The sequence below is a fragment of the Dermochelys coriacea genome, chromosome 11 (genome assembly GCF_009764565.3).
Source record: "Dermochelys coriacea isolate rDerCor1 chromosome 11, rDerCor1.pri.v4, whole genome shotgun sequence".
NCBI lineage: Eukaryota > Metazoa > Chordata > Testudines > Dermochelyidae > Dermochelys > Dermochelys coriacea.
The window spans coordinates 39,424,950-39,444,038 of NC_050078.2; the positions used below are offsets into that span (position 1 = coordinate 39,424,950).

The following is a 19,089-nucleotide window of genomic DNA, read 5'->3' on the forward strand; positions in this document are numbered from 1 at the left end:
ATTACATCGTGTTAGAAATGCTCAGAGGTTAGGTGACTGGAAGCTGCCATAGGCCAGAGAATTATTCCATTTACTAGACTGCTCTCCTTGTTCATACAGCATACACCACGCTTCAGAAAAAAAGAACAAGCCTATCCAGCCTTGCCATGCACCTGGTCCATGTGAAGAGGAAATCTTGATTATTTTAAAAGGCACCCAAGCAACTTCAAATAGGATCAATATAAAAAATAAATTACAACTAGTTTCAAGTATTATACCTGCTCCTGTTCAGGCTGAGAAGAGCTGGTGGTCAAGGTGCTGATGGAGGCTGGACTACACTACTGCTCCCATTATTGCTACCAGTGGTGGAGCAGTGCTAGTGATATTTCAAGATTAGGAAAGCTGAAGAAAAATGTTAAAAGTAAACACAGGCAAAGTGACTGAATAGGGAGTTTCTACAGCATTCCAGAAAAACTGGTTTCATAGCCAATTTACTTCCATCTAACAGAGTGATAGATGGAAGTAGCAAGAGGCAACATAGTCTAGTGGATTGTGTGCACAGCTGGCAGCCAGCAACTCTGAAAGTCTATTTCCAGCTCCAGTACTGCCTTGCTGTGTGTCCTTTCACAAAGCACCCAATGCTTGAAGGTGTCTGAAGGTGGGCATCCACAAATCCAGGCACCCACAAGTACCAACAGTTTTGACAATTTGAACCTTATGCTCTATTTCAGTATCTCCATCTGTAAATTGGCATAATACTTGAGTCCTAGGGGTGGGTTTTTTTCTATTTTTTAAATATTTCACTGGGTATATGTAAAGGTTTTCTTATGTAATCTTTGTTGGAAGATAGCCTAAGGGTTTCACAAGGACTATCCCTTTGCTTCATACATGAATCACTTTATCTAGGTCTTAATATAATGCAGTAAAATACTTAACTTTTCCTTTGACTTTTTTAAATTACTGTTTTGAAGATTTATTCTCCCATCCTTTTTATTAGACTTTAGGTAAGTAATTCCCATTAATGCTAATAGTAGCTGTTACATTAAATTAATGTACAAATAGAACCCTTGAATGTTCTGCTTGGAGTATAAAGTTGGAGTTGCTGTTAAAGAATTAACTGCTGTTTCTACCATCGGAGCAAAGCAAACCCATACTTCATTTTTCTTGTGCAGCATAAATAATAATGTGCATCATCACTGTATTTTGTGTTGTTTAGGAAAAAACAAAACATGTTCTACAGATTCTGGTGGCTTTTGTGGATACTAGGACAGCATGTGTTTTTGGCACAAAATCTCAATGAAGACAAAAGAAATGGAGTAAGACGACAAAAATCTAAGCACCTTCTGTCAAATACTGTAGAAAAATATCCCAGTCCAAGTGATCAAGGTGAATTTTAACACATTTTTTCTTAACATTTATTCAGATTCTAGACTGTATAGTTAACTTGCACTTAAAACAGTATATTTACAACCTGCAGAGCTACAATTTCATTTGCCATATTTTTACACTTAGATGTATAGTTCACTTGGGGTGGGAGAAGAAGAGCTTAAAAGAGCAAGGTTGGAGGATTCTTCTTTTACATTCTCAATATATTTGTCTATCAGCCACGGTATTATCAGTAAAAGAAAAGTGGCAGATAGACATTTATTCAGAAGCAATTTTCTTAGGTTTTCAGAAAACGAATGTTACCTAATTTGCACTGTGTTAGGCCCTGAGCTTGCAAACTTTTAAGTACACACTTAGGTTTACAAACCTGTGTACTCCCATTGAACTCAATGGGAGCAGGATAGGGCACTAAATGAAGTGTTCTAAAAAGTTCAGTGCACCACCTAGTCAGAGATGCAAGTCTATGAATATATTTATTAATTATTTGTATTACAGTAGCCTCTAGAGGTCCCAACAGAGGTTGGGGACCAATTATGCTAGGTGCAGTATGCACAGATTAAAGAGAGAGACAATATGCCTACCTTGGAGAGCTCACAATTGAAAGACACATGATAAAGTGCAGGAAGAAAAACAAAGGCACCGAAAGATAAAGTGACTTGCTTAAGATCATACTGCAGATCAGTGGCAAGGCCAAGAATATGACCCAGCTCTCCCAGCTCACCATCCAGAAGTGAATCTTCTGCAGGGGTGGGCAAACTTTTTGGCCCAAAGGCACATCTGGGTGGGGAAATTGCATGCAGGGCGATGAATGTAGGGCTGGGGCAGGGAGTTGGGGTACAGGAGGGGGTGCACAGTGCGGGAGGGGGCTCAGGGCATTGGTGCAGGGAAGAGTGCAGAAAGGGGCTCAGGGAAGGGGGCTGGGGTTCAGGAGGGGTGTGGGGTGCGGCAGGGACTCAGGGCAGGGGGTTGCGGTGCAGGAGGGGTGCAGCAGGGGGCTCAAGGCAGGGGGTAGGGGTGTGGGGTGCAGCAGGGAGCTCAGGGCAGGGGGTTGGGGTGCAGGAGGGGTTTGGGGGGTGGGCTCCGGCCCGGATCCCGCTTACCTGGAGTGGCTACGGGGTGGCAGTGGCATGCACCGGGCCCAGGGCAGGCTCCCTGCCTGCCTGCCTGCCCGCCCTGTCCCCGGCCCCGTGCTGCTCCAGGAAGCGGCCAGCACCACATCCCTGAGGCACCTTTGGAGGGGGGGCAGAGGACTCTGCACACTGCTCTTGCTTGTGGGTATCTCCCCTGAAGCTCCCATTGGCCACGGTTCCCCATTACTGGCCAATGGAAACTTCGTGGGGAGGTACACACACGCAAGAGCAGCACGCAGAGCCCTCCCCCCCGGCACCAGAGGCCGCAGGGACGTGGTGCCGGCTGCTTCTGGGAGCAGCCCGCAGCCCATGGTGCCACGGAGGTGGCAATCCTGCGGATCAAATCCAAAGCTCTGAGGGGCTGGACCCGGCCCACGGGCCATAGTTTGCCCACCCTTGGTCTTCTGTGTCCCCGTCCTGGTAAGATACCAGGTAGGAGGTCTGAATGAAGGTCTAAATATCTTCAGAGCATTCCTCATGCCAGAGGATCATACCATTTTCAGAAGGTTTCTTCTTCCCCAAGAAGGTCTCCCCAACTTCAGAAGGTTCCTCATCCCATAGACTCTAAACCTCTCCCAAATTTCAGAAGGTTCCTCATCCTTTGGTTTATTATGCAAGTATTCTAAAACTTCCAGAAAATTGGATTTCCACTTTCAAAGCCTACTATGTACATACAAATATATCATTTTATGAGTAACATAGCTTCCTAATGTAATTAAACTCACTTATCTAACAAATTTATTCCAGATGAAGATTGCGTTCTTGAAATAGCTTTTCTACTGGACAGTTCAGAAAGTGCTAAGGACTATAGTCACGAACAACAGAAAAAATTTGTGTTAGGAACAGTGAACAGTATGAAAGAAGTTCAAGTCAATTCTGGACGTAATCTCAGTTGGAGGATGGCCTTACTTCAGTACAGTAGCACTGTTCTCATAGAGCAAACTTTCCGAGACTGGAAAGGTCCTGAAGCTTTCAAATCCCGCATTGCTCCCATAACCTACATAGGCCATGGTACCTACACAACATATGCCATAACCAATCTCACACAACTGTACATGACTGAAGGGACTCATGGAAGTGTGAAAGCAGCTGTGCTCTTGACAAATGGAGTGGATCATCCAAGAAATCCAGATATTTTTGCAGCTACTGCTGATGCTAAACATCAAGGAATTGTGTTCTTCACAGTAGGAATGACCAGAGTGGCTGAGGAGGTGGCCAATGCTGCCAAGCTTCGACTTCTGGCCAGTGTCCCAGCATCAAGGTTTGTTTTCAACCTCCAAGAGAAAGGAGTTGTGGGGAAAATTGTGAAAGAAATGGTATGTATGGACCAAAGGTTTGAAACTGTTCTAGCCAAATATTTAAAAAGCTGCTCTCTTCCCAGTGTTTTTAATTTTTGGTGCTCTTTTTAAAAAAATCAGTATTTTATGGGTAGAAGCAACACTCTAAATTTCAATCTAATACAGTTCATTTGCCATTTGTCATCATTCCAAAGCACAAGTTTCTCCCTCACTCTCCTCCATGGATCTCCCCAGCGGAAATATTCAGGCTGGAAGCTGAATTTGTCCCTAAAAGATGTGGGATATTTTTATTATTTTTTTCCTCAGGAAAGGTATTTTAAAACTAGTTTTCTTTGTTTAAAAAGATAATTAACATTCTAATTCTTTCTTCTGCAACAAGTCAGAGAGATTATATTGTTTTAGTCATAGAGACCAGATTCACCTCTGGCAAAAGCACTCCTCCATAGTCTTTAACAGAGGTATGTCCACTTAGCCCATATCTGAATTTGACCCTAAATCTCTATAAGTGTCCACTGGAAAACCTACTAGGGAGTCTAGAAGCAAATGTGATTCCAGACCTGAAAGTTTCCTGCTCTTCATCACTGTTTTCTCTTGCTATTACTTACTATATCATTGGAGTCATAGTAGACTTTCTGACAGCATTGGTTTGACTGAAAGGATTAGTGTGTGTAGGCTTATGTGTGGGTTAATATTACAAAATAGGAACTGAAATATAAAATAGATTAGAGAATTTGATGGAAGTCTTTTAATAACTTGAAATTGTGTTAATTAGTTGCTGAACAAGGAATAGATTTCATTCACTGTAATCAAAGATAGAGACAGGTTTCAGAGTAGCAGCCATGTTAATCTGTATCCGCAAAAAGAACAGGAGTACTTGTGGCACCTTAGAGACTAACAAATTTATTTGAGCATAAGCTTTCGTGGGTTAAAACCCACTTCATCAGATGAAGTGGGTTTTAGCCCACAAAAGTTTATGCTCAAAGAAAAAAAGATAGAGACAACATTCTTGGCTTTCTGGATAGCAACATGCATTTTTTCCTCTATAGGTGGATTATGACCTCTAGTTTCTAATTTTGTTTTCAATGTCTATCTTCACAGAAAGATCTGGCTGAGGAAGGGGTAAGTAATTAACTGGTAAACAAAATAAGAGAATTGCTATTTAATCATGTTGTCCTGTAAAAAGTATATGTAATGTAATAAATATTCATGTAATAGAAAAATAATGTATGAGGGACTAGATAACTCAGGGAATTGATAATGAGATACAATTCAATGGGGCTACTCATGTGAATAAGGTTTCATGTGTTAGTCTTTGCAGAATTGGAGCCTTTATTTCTTTCTAAATTTAAATAGTTTACAAGAATTAGAGAAACTACAGATTTCTGTGGCCTGACATACTTTACATTTTCAAAGAGGAACAATATCTCAAATATATAGTGATATCAAATAAAGCCAAAGTAATAAGTTTTAATAAGTTTATATATTCTCTTAGCAATTAGATATTTAAGTGAAATTATTTCTGATGTATACATAACAGCAACATATTTATAATTGAATAACACTATCTACATCTATATATAGTTATGCCTCTCTATTCCATGCAGAACACACAGCCTTCCATCTTTACTGATCTCCTGCTGCAGTCTAAGCTTCTTCCCATGTCATTTTGATAGCTTTCAATTCTGCCTCTATTGTGCATTTCCATGTTATCCTTGGTGTGTCTTGTCATCTTTTCCCCTGGGTGTTCCAATGCCTGTCTTGTTATATTATTTGTATCTTTCTTCTGTGTATTTCATGGCCATCTCAATCCTTCATTCTGTAAACTCCTGTCGGCTTCTGTTTCATCCTCCTCCAGTGTTCTTCATTTGTGATTTTTTTTCTGGACATCTAATAGAAGTTTTGTCTAAGGCAGCTGTTTATGAAAAATTGGAGTTTAGATAGTAGCATCTTAATAAGTCTTCAAGTTTCAGAACCATATACTTAGACCAACTTTACAATTGTGTTAGATATTCTAAGTTTACTTTGGAGGGCAAGATTTCTATTTCTCTAGATTAGCCTTAAAGTTACAGAGGCATGTCTGGCTTTTGATTTTCTGGCTCTAATGTATTAATCTATTCCATCTGGTGTACTTACAATTCTGCCAACATATGTGAAACACTGGAACTGTTTTATGTCTGTCCTGAAAAAGTATGATTGGTGTTTCTTATTCAATGTTACTACAGGCATCATACAAGGATGTCTTATGTCACCCACAATCTTTTTACAGCAACAGATTGGGTAATAAGAAAGACCATAAAGGAGCCAAGTGACATAAAATGGATTTTCAAAGAGAAGTTAGAGGACATTGGATTTGCAGATGACATTAACATGCTATTCCATATCTATAGAGATGTGCAAGGCAAAACAAATGATCTCCAGGCCTATGCACAATTAGTAAGGTTGAAAATAAACAGAGAAAACAAAAGCAATGAGAACCAACACACAACAAGAAACACCATAAAAAGAATGATATTGACAGTAACTTTTCCTCTCCTGCCCTCTCCAGAAAAATCCTGCTCTAAGCAAAGCTTCCTATAACCTGAGAGGGAAGACAAGCCAACTGATTCCATGAAGTCCTCTAGGGATCTTGCTATGCTAATCAAATTTCCCTGTAGGCATTCAGATATAATGGTGATGTGTGACAGTACAAAACCCTACAATGGATTACATGCTGTTGTCCTTGGGAGGCACATTATCTGGGATATTCAGATAACAATGATGCTTGGGGTGCCCACTTGTCTAAGTCTTAAAGATGAATAGAGATTTAATAAATAATTTTAAAAAACTTTTTCCATATGTATTGAGTCTTCATATGTTATGGTTTGGAAGCATAAAAAAAGTAACTACATATAATAACTGTGGATCAGTGATCCACTGGCACAATATAAATGTAAAGAGAAAAAATGCAGGACATTTATTAAAATTCATTTTATTAATTAGATTATATTAATTTGCGTATAAGCATTTTGTTAATGCGTTTATATAAGGCCAGATTATGACCCATCCTGCATGCTTGTGCAATGGAATAAGGGGGTGTAAGGATGTATGGTGCCCCCTTACTCCCCTGTACCAGCTACCCATACAACAGGTAGTTGTGTAAGGAGGGTTGAGCAGCACAGAGTTATTACATTCCCCACCACCACCATGCTGCATAACAACATGCTACCCCTTACAAGGGGGTTGTGGCAAAGTCGTGATTATGTGATGTGATATAAAGGATTTCTTGGCTTGGGTGTGCGATGATCACATTACTTATGAGCGGTAAAGTAACTGAATGCAATTAAAAGATACAAAGTTGTTTATTCTACAGAAGTAATTCATTGATGCTTGTAGATTAGCTATATGGAAACTGAAATATTGCAATATTTTCTGGCTTACCCATTAAAGTGCACTGATTTGCTGTGAACATTTTCATTCAAAGTGTCCCCAGGCTCCCACATGTAACTGTGAGAAAGGGGAAAGAGGCCTTCCTGGCCCTGCTGTAAGTAGTTGTCATTTCTCATTTTCCTTCTGTCTTAGTGAATAATGCATAATGTAATTTGCTATTAAATTTGTTCTAGGCATTTTGATTAATCCTCTGAATCTGATCCTTGAGACATAAAGTTAGAGCTATAATAAGTATTTCTTTGTACTTACACTGTGTGGAAGTGTCAGATCAATGAGAAATGTGCAGAGAGTTTGCCTGCTATTCATGAGATCCTCCACTCTAAAAAGGAACAGCTATGTGATTTACGATCTGCCAGAGATATGCTTTGGTCATAGCAGATGTACAAAAAAAAACCCATGGTTAAAGGGCAAAAAGGAGGCTCCATCTCTGTGGAAGTGCAGAGCTATTCTACTGATTCAGTCTGACAGCCAGACCAGATGACTCATTAGCTCCAAATCAGGAGTATAAAAATACTGAGATGCTTTGAGGCAGGAGGTAAAGAGAGAAAAGGAGAGAAAGGAAATCCTGGAGGGTGAAACATTAGGAATTTCCAACTCAAGAGGGAACTGGCTTGAGGTACGTATAGAGAAGAGTGGGCTTCCTTTGGAGAGTACATCGAACTAGACCCTCCAAGCAAGGATTGTCAGTCCCAATGAACTAAACTGCAGGGTTTAGCTGTCAAACTGAACCCTGAAGCCTTTGAACAGCTCAATATTATGCTCATTAAAATCAAACTGAAATATAAAAGGATTATATATTACTTGCCCAAGGTCACAGAGTCTGAGGCAGAGTTAGGAATAGAACCCAGCAGTCTTGACTACTTTTTTTCATTGGACCTGTTACAAACACTAAACTTCTGCCTCTGCCTTCTATAGAATAGCACTTTTAGTTTAAAGTAATATATATTATACAGTTTTTGTTTAAGTTACAATAAGATATCACTACTTGAAGAACACAGGTATCTTTTATATGAAAGCATACATTTCAAAAAGTTCAATACAAACATGCATCATTTAACAGTGCTAAAATGAACAACTGTGACCTCTACAAAAACATCTGCATCTGTTTTTCAGATAAAATCAGTCCTAGGTGCTTTACAGCAATGTTAAGAAGAAAACAGGTTTTCTGTGGAGGTGAGCATGTCACTCCCAGACATGCTGTTTGACATCGGTGATAATTACATTGGTTTGTTTAATGTTCAGGAAACAAATGACCAAAATATAATTCCTAAAGTACTGCATACATTGCCAAAAAATCATTTTATTTAATAACTCCTTTTGCGGTGAAGTTACTTGAACCTGTCTAAAAGTACTGAATGATTTATACAGAATTTGGGATGTGGGGCATATGATATGTGACTGTTTTATTACATAACTTTTTTATTTTGCTGTTTTTAGGGTAAAAAGGGTCGTCCAGGTGATGATGGGGCTCCTGGCCAGAAAGGAGTAAAGGTGGCATGACTTTTTAAAGATTTAGTAAAAGCATCCAATATTTTAATTTGAACTGAAAGAATAGTAATGTATGTACTTAGCATTTATGAACTGGAATAGTTCATCTAAGTTATTTAGTCTTCCTTTTCTTTTGAAGTAAAAAAATATACAATGTAATTTGCAAACAGAACTTCTATATGAGTATTTTGCATATAAGATAATTAAAACTTTAGAAGAGGGAGCTGGTATGCATCCTTTACTATGTACTAAATTATATTAAAGAGAACAATATAAGTACAGTTTAAAACATTACATTTTCCTTGTTTGACTGATCTTGATGTTGGATTCTTCATAGGGGGATGCAGGTCTCAATGGAATTCCAGGAAAAGATGGAACTGAGGTAAAAAGGAAATCAGTATTTTCTCCATTCATTACATTGTTCAATTACTTCAAGGACGTGATCCCATGTTTGCAATAAACATTATAATAGCCAAGCAGAGTTTTCAGTTCCAGTTTATCATCCTGTGATTCATTAACACAAGAAATAAAAGAGTTAGAAAAACTGAAAAGGAGTATTGTTGTTTAAAGAATGTGTTTAACTCTTATTTAATAGTAATGGGAGTTACAATTACACACTTCCATTGGGGTTATATACTCCCTTCAAATGATTTAGTCTTCTATATTTGATATATTCAGGTTACAATGTAATGCAAATAGTACTGGCTATCTTCCTTGTTAGGAACTGAAGAAAATTGATTAGGGAAGCAAAGGGACAGATGGAGAAGAGTATTCAGAGTAGCAGCCATGTTAGTCTGTATTCGCAAAAAAGAAAAGGAGTACTTGTGTATTTAGAGACTAACAAATTTATTTGAGCATAAGCTTTTGTGAGCTACCGCTCACTTCATCAGATGCATGTGAGCTGTAGCTCACGAAAGCTTATGCTCAAATAAATTTGTTAGTCTCTAAGGTGCCACAAGTACTCCTTTTCTTTTTTGGAGAAGAGTATGGCCCGCGAAGTTAAGAACAATAAGGAATTAGGATTTTTTAAGTATATTAGGAACAAAAAGAATCCTAACTATGGTATTGGTCCACTACTAAATGGAAACAGTAAAATTATCAATAATAATCCAGAAAAGAAAGAAGTATTCAATACCTATTTCAGTTCTATATTTGGGGAAAAACAGAAGATAGTCATATCCTATGATGATGATAACACTCTTTCCATTCTACTAGAATCTCAGGAGGATGTTAAACAGGAGCTATTAAGTTAGACATTTTAAATCACCAAGTCCTGATAACTTGCATCCAAGAATTTGTAAAGGGCTCATTGAGGAGCTTGTTGGACCATTAATGGTGATTTTCAATAAGTCTTGGAACACTAGGAAAATTCCAGAGGATGGGAAGAAAGCTAATATTGTGCAATATTTTAAAAGGATAACGGGGATGACCCAGAACTTATAGGCCTGTCAGTCTGACATCGATCCTAGGCAAGCAGGATAATGGAGCAGCTAATACTGGACTCAAGTAATAAAGTATTAAAGGAAGGTAATATAATTAATACAAATCAACCTGAGTTTATGGAAAATAGATCCTGTCAAATTAACTTGATATCTTTTTTTGATGAGATTACATGTTTGGTAGATAAAGGTAATAGGGTTGATGTAATAGACTTCTGTTACGTGCTTCACTTGGTACTGCATGACATTTTGATTAAAAAACTAGAACAATACAAAATTAATAGGGCACATATTAAGTGAATTAGTGGCCTGCTAACTAACAGAGGCTCTGAAGCACAATGGATAGTGCATTGGCTTTCTAGATCTGAGAGGATATTCAAAGGATGTGGATTTGAATCCCACCAGAGTTCGGCTTCTTTTTGGACAAAGTCACCAGCCTGGCCTGGATGGGGAGCAGCTGTAGACATGAAATATATTGATTTTTGACATAGTCCCACATGTCATTCTATAAGCAAACTAAAGAAATATAGTCAAGAATAAATTAATATCAGGTGTGTGAAAATGGGTTGATAGACCGTACTCAAAAAGTAGCAATCAATAGTTCACTGACAAATTGGGGAGAGGTATTTAGTCGGATACTGCAAGGGTCAGTCCTGTGTCCAGTACTATTCAATATTTCCATTAATGACTTGAATAATGGAGTGAAGAGTATGCTTATAAAATTTGTGGATGACACCAAACTGGGAGGATTTGCAAACACTTTGGAGGATAGCATAAGAATTCAAAATGACCTTGATAAATTGCAGAATTGGTTTAAAATCAACAAGATAAAATTCAATAAAGATACGTGCAGAGTTCTTAGGAAGGAAAAATCAAATGCACAACTACAAAATGGGGCCTTATTGGCTAGGTGGTTGTACTGAAAAGGATCTGAAGACTATAGTGGATCATATTTTGAATAAAGAAAAGGAGTACTTGTGGCACCTTAGAGACTAACAAATTTATTAGAGCATAAGCTTTCGTGAGCTACAGCCCACTTCATCGGATGCACGGCTGCTACTCTGAAACATATTTTGAATGAGAGAGTCAACTATAGTTATTATTATTCTGAGATATATTCACAGGAGTGTTCTATATAACTGTCCCATTCTACTCAGTTTTGGTGAGGCCTCAGCTGGAATATTGTGTCCAGTTTTGGGCAACAGACTTTAGGAAAGATGTGGACAAATTGGAGAGAAAACAGGAGAGCACCAAAAATGACAAAAGGTTTAGAAAACCTGATTTATGAAGAAAGGTTAAAGAAAATGGACATGTTTAGACTTGAGAAGAGAATACTGAGGAAGGACCTGACAGTCTTCAGATATTTTAAGGGCTGTTATAAAGAGGATGATGATCAATTGTTCTACATGTCCATGAATGTAGTAGAAGAAGTAATAGGCTTAATCTGAAGCAAGATTTAGGTTATATATTCGGAAAAGCTTTCTAACAATAAGGATAGTTAAGCTCTGGAATAGACTTCCAAAAGAGGTTGTGGAATCCCCATTACTGGAAGTTTTTAAGAACTTGTTCAACAAATACCTGTCAGGGATGGTCTAGGTATACTTCGTCCTGCCTCAGCACGGGGAGCTGGATTAGATGACCTCTTGAGGTCTCGTCCTGCCCTACATGTCTATGATAGATCTCAAAATGTAATTGTATATGGGGAATCATCAATGAGCAGGGTCATTTCTAGTGGGGTCCTGCAGGGATCAGTTCTTGGCCCTATTCTAGTTAACATTTTTATCAATAACCTTGAAGAAAACATAAAATCATCACTGATAAAGTTTGTAGAAGACACAAAAATTGGGGGGAGTGATACATTTCCTGCTGTTAGAGTCATAAATTTTTGAGGCCATAAGGAACCATTTTGACCATCTACTCTGACTTCCTGTGTAACACAGGCCCTATTGCTTTAAAAGACAACCTAATATATTAAATAGGAGGAAAGTATTACTTTTCCATTTAAAAATGGCTGTAGCTGGCATAGGGGAAGTATGCGATCATAAATGGCAGTGGAGTTAGTGTTTGTGATTGTGAATGTGAGGGAAGGTGGTCTGCAAAACATTCTGACATGTGGTTCAGTCTATGAAAAAGTTTGAGAATTCCTGTTATAATGAGTTATCAACATTTACCAGTAAAGTAGTTGTCACTATGTCCCTGATCCAGCCGCATGACCGACATGCTTTCATTGAATCAGTTAGATTCCACACAGGCATTGGGTCTGCACAGACAAATATTCTTGCAGGACTGGAAACCTGATTTACAATGGAAAGAAGAATATCTGCATTGTTTCATTTTGCCACCTGTAGTTATTAACACTGGGTTCAGCTTTATAGCCTTTCCACTCACACAACTGTCATACAAAGATTGGAAAAACACAAATACAGCAGTTCTTTCATAGCTGCACTGTTGTGTGCAGGGCACTGAACATTTTCCCCCATGCTGAGTTTCCTCCAGTTTTTTTAAAAGTTTTGCAACAAGTCTCAAACTTTGATGTCCTCACCATGCCCACACCACCTCTACCTTTCCAGAAATGCAATGCTTACACTTACAGGAGTGTCAACCTTAACTCTAGAGCTCAAGCCTTTGTATAATTAAAATCTCAGTTTAAAATTCAATTGACATAGGGTATTTTATACATATAATAATATATATCATTGTAGACAGCTGTCATATACACAGCCATATTGCCACCTCAGAGATCCAGTGTTGTAGCTGAATTTTTATTAGAGCCTGAAATTTTATGTTTTTTCTATAAAGACTATGGAGTTGCAGCTTGTGTAATAGTGTCACAATTAATTTATTTAAATCAGATTAAAATATCTTCCAATCTTTTTTGTTTCTTTTCCCAGGGAAAATCTGGCTACAAAGGAGAAAAGGTATGATTTTCAGTAGAAACATTTATTGACATGTTTGTATTGTCTTGTAGATATACACGTCAACATATTTGGTTGGCTGTTCATGAAAAATTGTAGCATTTGGGATGTGTGTTCTGGCAGGAAGATGTAATGAATAAAAATACCTTTGTAAGGCTAAGTAAACTTTTTGAATGTTTATGGTTTATTTCCTTAGGGGAAAGAGGTGACTGTGGCACTCCAGGGATAAAAGGTGACAGAGTAAGTATCTATCTGCTTATTAAACTTTAGGGAAAACACTGTTATAGAACACTATTTCTCCTAATGTACAGTGAAATGGAGTATGGAAAAGTTATAGGACACAATTGCCTGAGATTTAAAATTTGCTATCCCTGATAATGGACATTGTGGTAGATTTAGTGTAAATGTTATTTATAAAGCAGAAGGAGAATAAGGTTGATAAATTTTAAGGTCAATCAAATAAAGATAAACTGAACAAAAGGTCATTTTTCAATAATTATCCCAGCTGCTCTTATACTTGAGTGCTGTCGCATTTAGGGTGCAAGCCTACTTCCACTTCAGACACTGGCAAGACTCTCATTGACTTCGGCAGGAGCAGAATCAGGCCCACTTTTAAAGGGGGAAGATGGACTGAGGGGCGTATGGCTATGAAAATGAAAATCAAGATTTTAACTCCAGCAATGGGCTTGAAGGTTCAGTGTATGGTAGCTGTAAACATGTTTAATGAAATAGATGTAAAACTTGACCATGCAGGATCTTGGTATCTGACATTCTCATACTATAATTTAACTACTGTATATTTTAATATATCCAAATATATTTTAGAAGTTTTAGATTTTTGTAGGCACTTTTGTCTTCTTGCTTTTCAGGGTCCAGAAGGTCCAGTTGGTCACACAGGACTGAGAGGTCTACAGGTAACAAACAGCACAGACATACTTTGCTTCCTTGGTGCTTTGCAAAGCTGTGAAATGACTTTAGTTCACAACGTGGCTCAGCTGCCTAGACTTCTAGAGCCAGTCTCATTCAAAATATTCCGTGCCTAACACATGTATCCTCTTTCATTGCAACATTGACAGGGATTTTTGGAGTTCAGTGTAGACAACTGAATATTTTTGTTCTCTGATTATTGACTGGCAGAAATAGTAGAGTGTGCAGGAGAAGAGACCCCACAGCAATGGAAAGACCATGCTGTTATCACATCTAATGCTGTAGACAATACTTAGTATATATTTATTCATGAATTGGGCCCTCAGGTAGTTTGGCCTAATTAGAGTATAGATCCCTGCTGAGCATCAGAGACTTTGTTCCCCCCAAAAATCTGTTTATTTTAAGGATTGATTTCACACATTTGTATCCGTCTAATTCAGAGTGTCATATTCTGCATCTTTAGGATGGCAGAATAATTTGACCTTGTCACCTTGTACGTCCTTAAGGAAAAAACTCTAAGACACTTCTGGGGCCCCATTCTGTTCTCCCTACTTGGGCAAAATGCCTGGGGTGTAATCCTGACCCCATGGGAGCAAAACTCCCGTTGGTTGCAACAGGGCCAGGATTTCATCCTTGTTGTCTTCATTGATCTGAATAAGGAGCAGGTGACTAAACCCTTGATTAGGCAGAAGATGAAAATATGCAACAAGTTTTAGGAAACAGAAAGCATATAAAATGTCAGGCCTACCAACCACTGTCCCTTTATAACTGAGTAGTTGATTTAAGAAGTAATGTAGGAAAAGAAATAACACTGATAACCTAACAACATAGAGCCTTATCCTTTAGGAGCAGTGGGCAACGGACTGTTGAAATAAATGAGTGCACTAGTGAGATGTGACCCATATAAATCAAAGTAATTGACTCAGCCATCCTCATCTGATTGAAACTGGCATAGGTCCATTGAAGTCAATAGAGCTACCAAAGTCAGTAAAGCTATGCCAATGTATACCTGCTGAAGATCTAGCCCATTTTATTGTTTCAAAAAGGGGTTGAAAGTCATGTACATTGATAAATTATACTCTCATATTATGAAGGAATTAGAACAGTCCAGAATATTGCCAGTTTGCACGTTTTGGATCAGTTCTGTTCCCACTCGATGCAATGAGGTTTTGTGACTTAAAATGGCTTGGTTTTGTACCTATTGTCTTAGGAGAATCTGTCATATAAGCAAACTTGTTATAGTGCATCATAAAAATCAATAACAAAAATCAGAACATCTTTATGAAAAATATGCAACCCAAGAAAGTTAAAGTTACACATTTTAAATAGATCAAATTTGCCATAACACCCTTTTAGTGGGAGCAGTGTTTTGTAAAAGAACCCCCAAACCATAGGTGCTAAACTAGGGATGCGGGGGGCGCTGATGCACCCCCGTCTTGAAGTAGTTTCCATTATATACAGGGTTTACAATTTGGTTCAATTGCTCTCAGCATCCCAGCTATAAAAATTGTTCCAGAACCCCTGCCCCAAACCCTACATTACTAATACCTGGAGGAGCTTGTAGTATTGTCATTGTTGCAGTGATGCTGTAAGTAAATTTTGATAACTGTTTACTTTTATTCTACTTAAGAAAGAGCCAAGTGCTGTCCTCAGATGCTTACACACCACTAGCTGCATCCTCGCATACAAGGGTAGAATTTAACTTGTGTTTAGTTTTGAAATGTTTGTGACAAAGGTTTTCATGTGGATTGCAGTAAATTATGCTTGTTTCTCAAAAACCCCTTGCTCTGAAAGCCTGGAAAATTCTGATAAAAACATTTGTGTTTTAACAGGGTTCCCAAGGGTTACCCGGAGATCAAGGGCCTGAAGGTGTGCAAGGATCAAAGGCAAGAATAAAAGATCTCCTCTTTTTTTAACATTAAAAGATATATACAGTTATCCATACCGCACTTTCACTTTTCCCTTCTGTTCAAGGGGTTTGGCTAAATGGGGACTGAAGTAATTCATCTATCCAATATCCCTGCAAGTTACCTAGCAAAAACTGTTAGTCTACTCCTGGTGTTTACTACAGTAGATTCAGCTGGACATTGTCTCTTCAGTATAGTGACTTATATCCCATTCTTCTAGTACTTGAACATTTAAAGTGCAGTATTACTCCAAAAATTTGTTGTCTCTTACCTCTTGATCTATCAGATGTGTTCAATTTAGAAAACAACATGTTTTACTTGTAAGTGCCAACCATGGAAATTCAGCCTGGGATCTGAAAGCCGAACAGTGTTTCTTTTGGATTGTGCATTCTTATTAGTAATACTAATTCTGCAACTGGATCTCATTGAATAGTCTTGTTGATTATGCATGAAAAGGGATCAAAGCCATTTTGTTCTCCCATAGCTGAATTGGCTCTGCAATGCTAACAAGAAGTAAAAATCAAATCAGAACTTACATGTGTCAGTAAGGTAAACAAATCAGACTTTGAATCTGCACCGTGAACAGATACGTAGAATAAGAAAAAAGAAAAGGAGTACTTGTGGCACCTTAGAGACTAACAAATTTATTAGAGCATAAGCTTTCGTGAGCTACAGCTCACTTCATCGGTTGCATCCGATGAAGTGAGCTGTAGCTCACGAAAGCTTATGCTCTAATAAATTTGTTAGTCTCTAAGGTGCCACAAGTACTCCTTTTCTTTTTGCGAATACAGACTAACACGGCTGCTACTCTGAAACCTGTAGAATAAGAAGGTGCTATTTTTACATTATCAGCCTTTTGACCTTTCACAGGAACTCTTTTAGGGTAATATCACAAATTCCCTTCTCTTCCCTTTGGACCACCACAAACAGGATGGATGCTTTTAAATTTCTGATACTAGTGTGTTATTTATTGGGTCCTCTCCACCAGTTTACCAGTACAACTCTATGCTACAACATACAACTGGAAGTAAACTTTCCCTTTAGTCTACTCTCCATGGCTGTAAAAGACAAGATCTCACCATCCTGAGATTCTGTGTCCCCTGGCCCTGCCAGCCTCCTCCCTTGCACTTCCTTCTGTCCTTTATTTGTTGGTGGGTGATTGTTCTCATTAGCTCATCAGCCTCCTGACTAATTAAGTCATTGAACATCCCATTCCCCCCAGTTAAATCCACTCCAAGGGGAATAGCGAGTACCTTAGTACTGAGAGCACTGGGTCAGCTCTAGACTCCTAGCACTGTGTCACAGACAGAAACTAAGCAGGATTCAAAAAGATTTCAGACATGTATATGGATAAGAATATCCAGTGCTGTTTATAATTAATTTTGGTAACATTGGAGGGAATATTAAACTTCATGCTTCAGGGTGTAAACCCATCCCTATCAATTACAGATCAGGATGAGAACTAATGACAGTGGCAAATTATCCCACATCTATCTCCTGTGGGATTCTCACATCTTCCTCTGAAGCATCTGGTACTGGCCATTCTCAGAGAAAATATACTGGACTAGATGGACCACAGGTCTAATCCCGTGTGACAATTCCTATGTTCCTAGGACTCCAGCCTTCTGCAGAGCTACAATACTGCAGTTAGGGGTTAAACTGTCACCTTTAAGTCAATGGGAGTTTTTGCCATTGACAGCGACAGGAGCAAGATCAAGCCCTTAAATGTAGTCTTGAAGACAAGTATAAAATAGGCAAGTTATCAGTGGGTGTTAAGCACCTAAATACTTTTTAAAATCTGGTCCTTGAGTGTTAAGTAGTATGAGCCTGATCCAAAGTCGACTGAAGTCAGTAAGTGCCTTTCCATATACCTCAATAGGCTTTGGATCAGACCTCTAAATTCCAAGGTTCAATCATTTAATTAACTAACTTTTAAGTTAGAAACTTGTGGGTATGCAGGGTTTCCGAATATAACCCATAAACAATACTGGGAAAGTGCCCTCTTTCTCCTAGTGCTTCGTCCCTTTTCTAATGCTAATATTTTGTGGACCAAGTTTTCCTTTTCACTATATAAATCCAAAATGCTAAATCCTAGCTTTTATTCCAGAAGCACTCAGCACTCTTTAAAATAACAAGACTGAGTCACAGAGGTAATAAAAACAAAATTCAGACTTAAAGCTACCACAGTGTCACTGAATCATAAACATTAGAAATAAGAAAGAGCTCTTAGTGCTAAATCTGCATACCCTTACCTACATGAGTAAGCCTGAATCACATAAAATCCCCTTGCCTTCAGTGGCTCGAGTCCTGTGAGAAAGAATGACCAGCTCAAGACCCAGGTAATCTAATCTATTTCACTACCATTTTGTTTTTTTCTAATGTCTTTTGCAATCCCATTTTGACCCATGAGCCTGAATCTAGCTGCCAGGGCTTGCACCAGCAGGGCAGGAAATAACTAGCTTTTTACACAGAATGACTTAAAAGGGTCTAGGGAGAAGGCAGTGGATTCAGTCACCAACAATGTAATATCAGTGGATTTGAAATATTCAATTCTTAACAGGAGAAACAAAAAAACATTTTGATTCATATTCAAAATTTGTTCTTTTTAGACATATTGCATAAGTCAGGTGTGACGGGTTGATCACAGAAACCCTCTGGGAGCTGCCACCTGATGTGCCAAGACTACTTCTGCCCCTTCTTTCCCTGCCAGTTTAGGACTCCAGCACCCTGTCTTGCTGAGCCAACACAGACCCAGGATCTGAAACACATGCTCCAAAGCTGCAGGCTTAACTGAAAGCCAGTTAAGAAGCGTTCCTGCCTCTGACACTCAGATGCCAACTCCAGTGGGGTCCAAACCCTAAATAAATCCGTTTTACTCTCATAAACTCATACATTGTTTGCCCTCTACAACATTGATAGAGAGATATGCACAGGTGTTTGTCCCCCCAAGTATTAATACATACTCTGGTTTAATTAATAAGTAAAAAGTGATTTTATTAAATACAGAAAGTAGGATTAAGCGGTTCCAGGTAATAACAGACAGAACAAAGTGAATTACCACGCAAAATAAAATAAAACCCACAAGTCTATGTGTAATAAACTGAATACAGACAAAACCTCACCAGTTCCAGTAAGCTTCCTTTTACAGACTAGGAGTATTTGTGGCACCTTAGAGACTAACAAATTTATTTGAG

At 38.5% G+C, this 19,089-nt stretch overlaps 1 protein-coding gene across 1 annotated transcript in view; it reads left to right on the forward strand.

Moving 5' to 3' along the window:
- The first annotated feature begins 1,208 nt into the window (after positions 1-1,208).
- Positions 1,209-19,089, forward strand: part of LOC119863554 (collagen alpha-1(XXVIII) chain-like) — a 62,240-nt gene continuing 44,359 nt past the window's right edge. Inside the window, 10 exon segments of the mRNA XM_043504855.1 lie at positions 1,209-1,365; positions 3,243-3,811; positions 4,892-4,912; positions 7,254-7,313; positions 8,657-8,710; positions 9,045-9,089; positions 13,038-13,063; positions 13,256-13,301; positions 13,931-13,975; positions 15,821-15,874. Coding sequence (XP_043360790.1) covers positions 1,209-1,365; positions 3,243-3,811; positions 4,892-4,912; positions 7,254-7,313; positions 8,657-8,710; positions 9,045-9,089; positions 13,038-13,063; positions 13,256-13,301; positions 13,931-13,975; positions 15,821-15,874 — 1,077 coding nt within the window.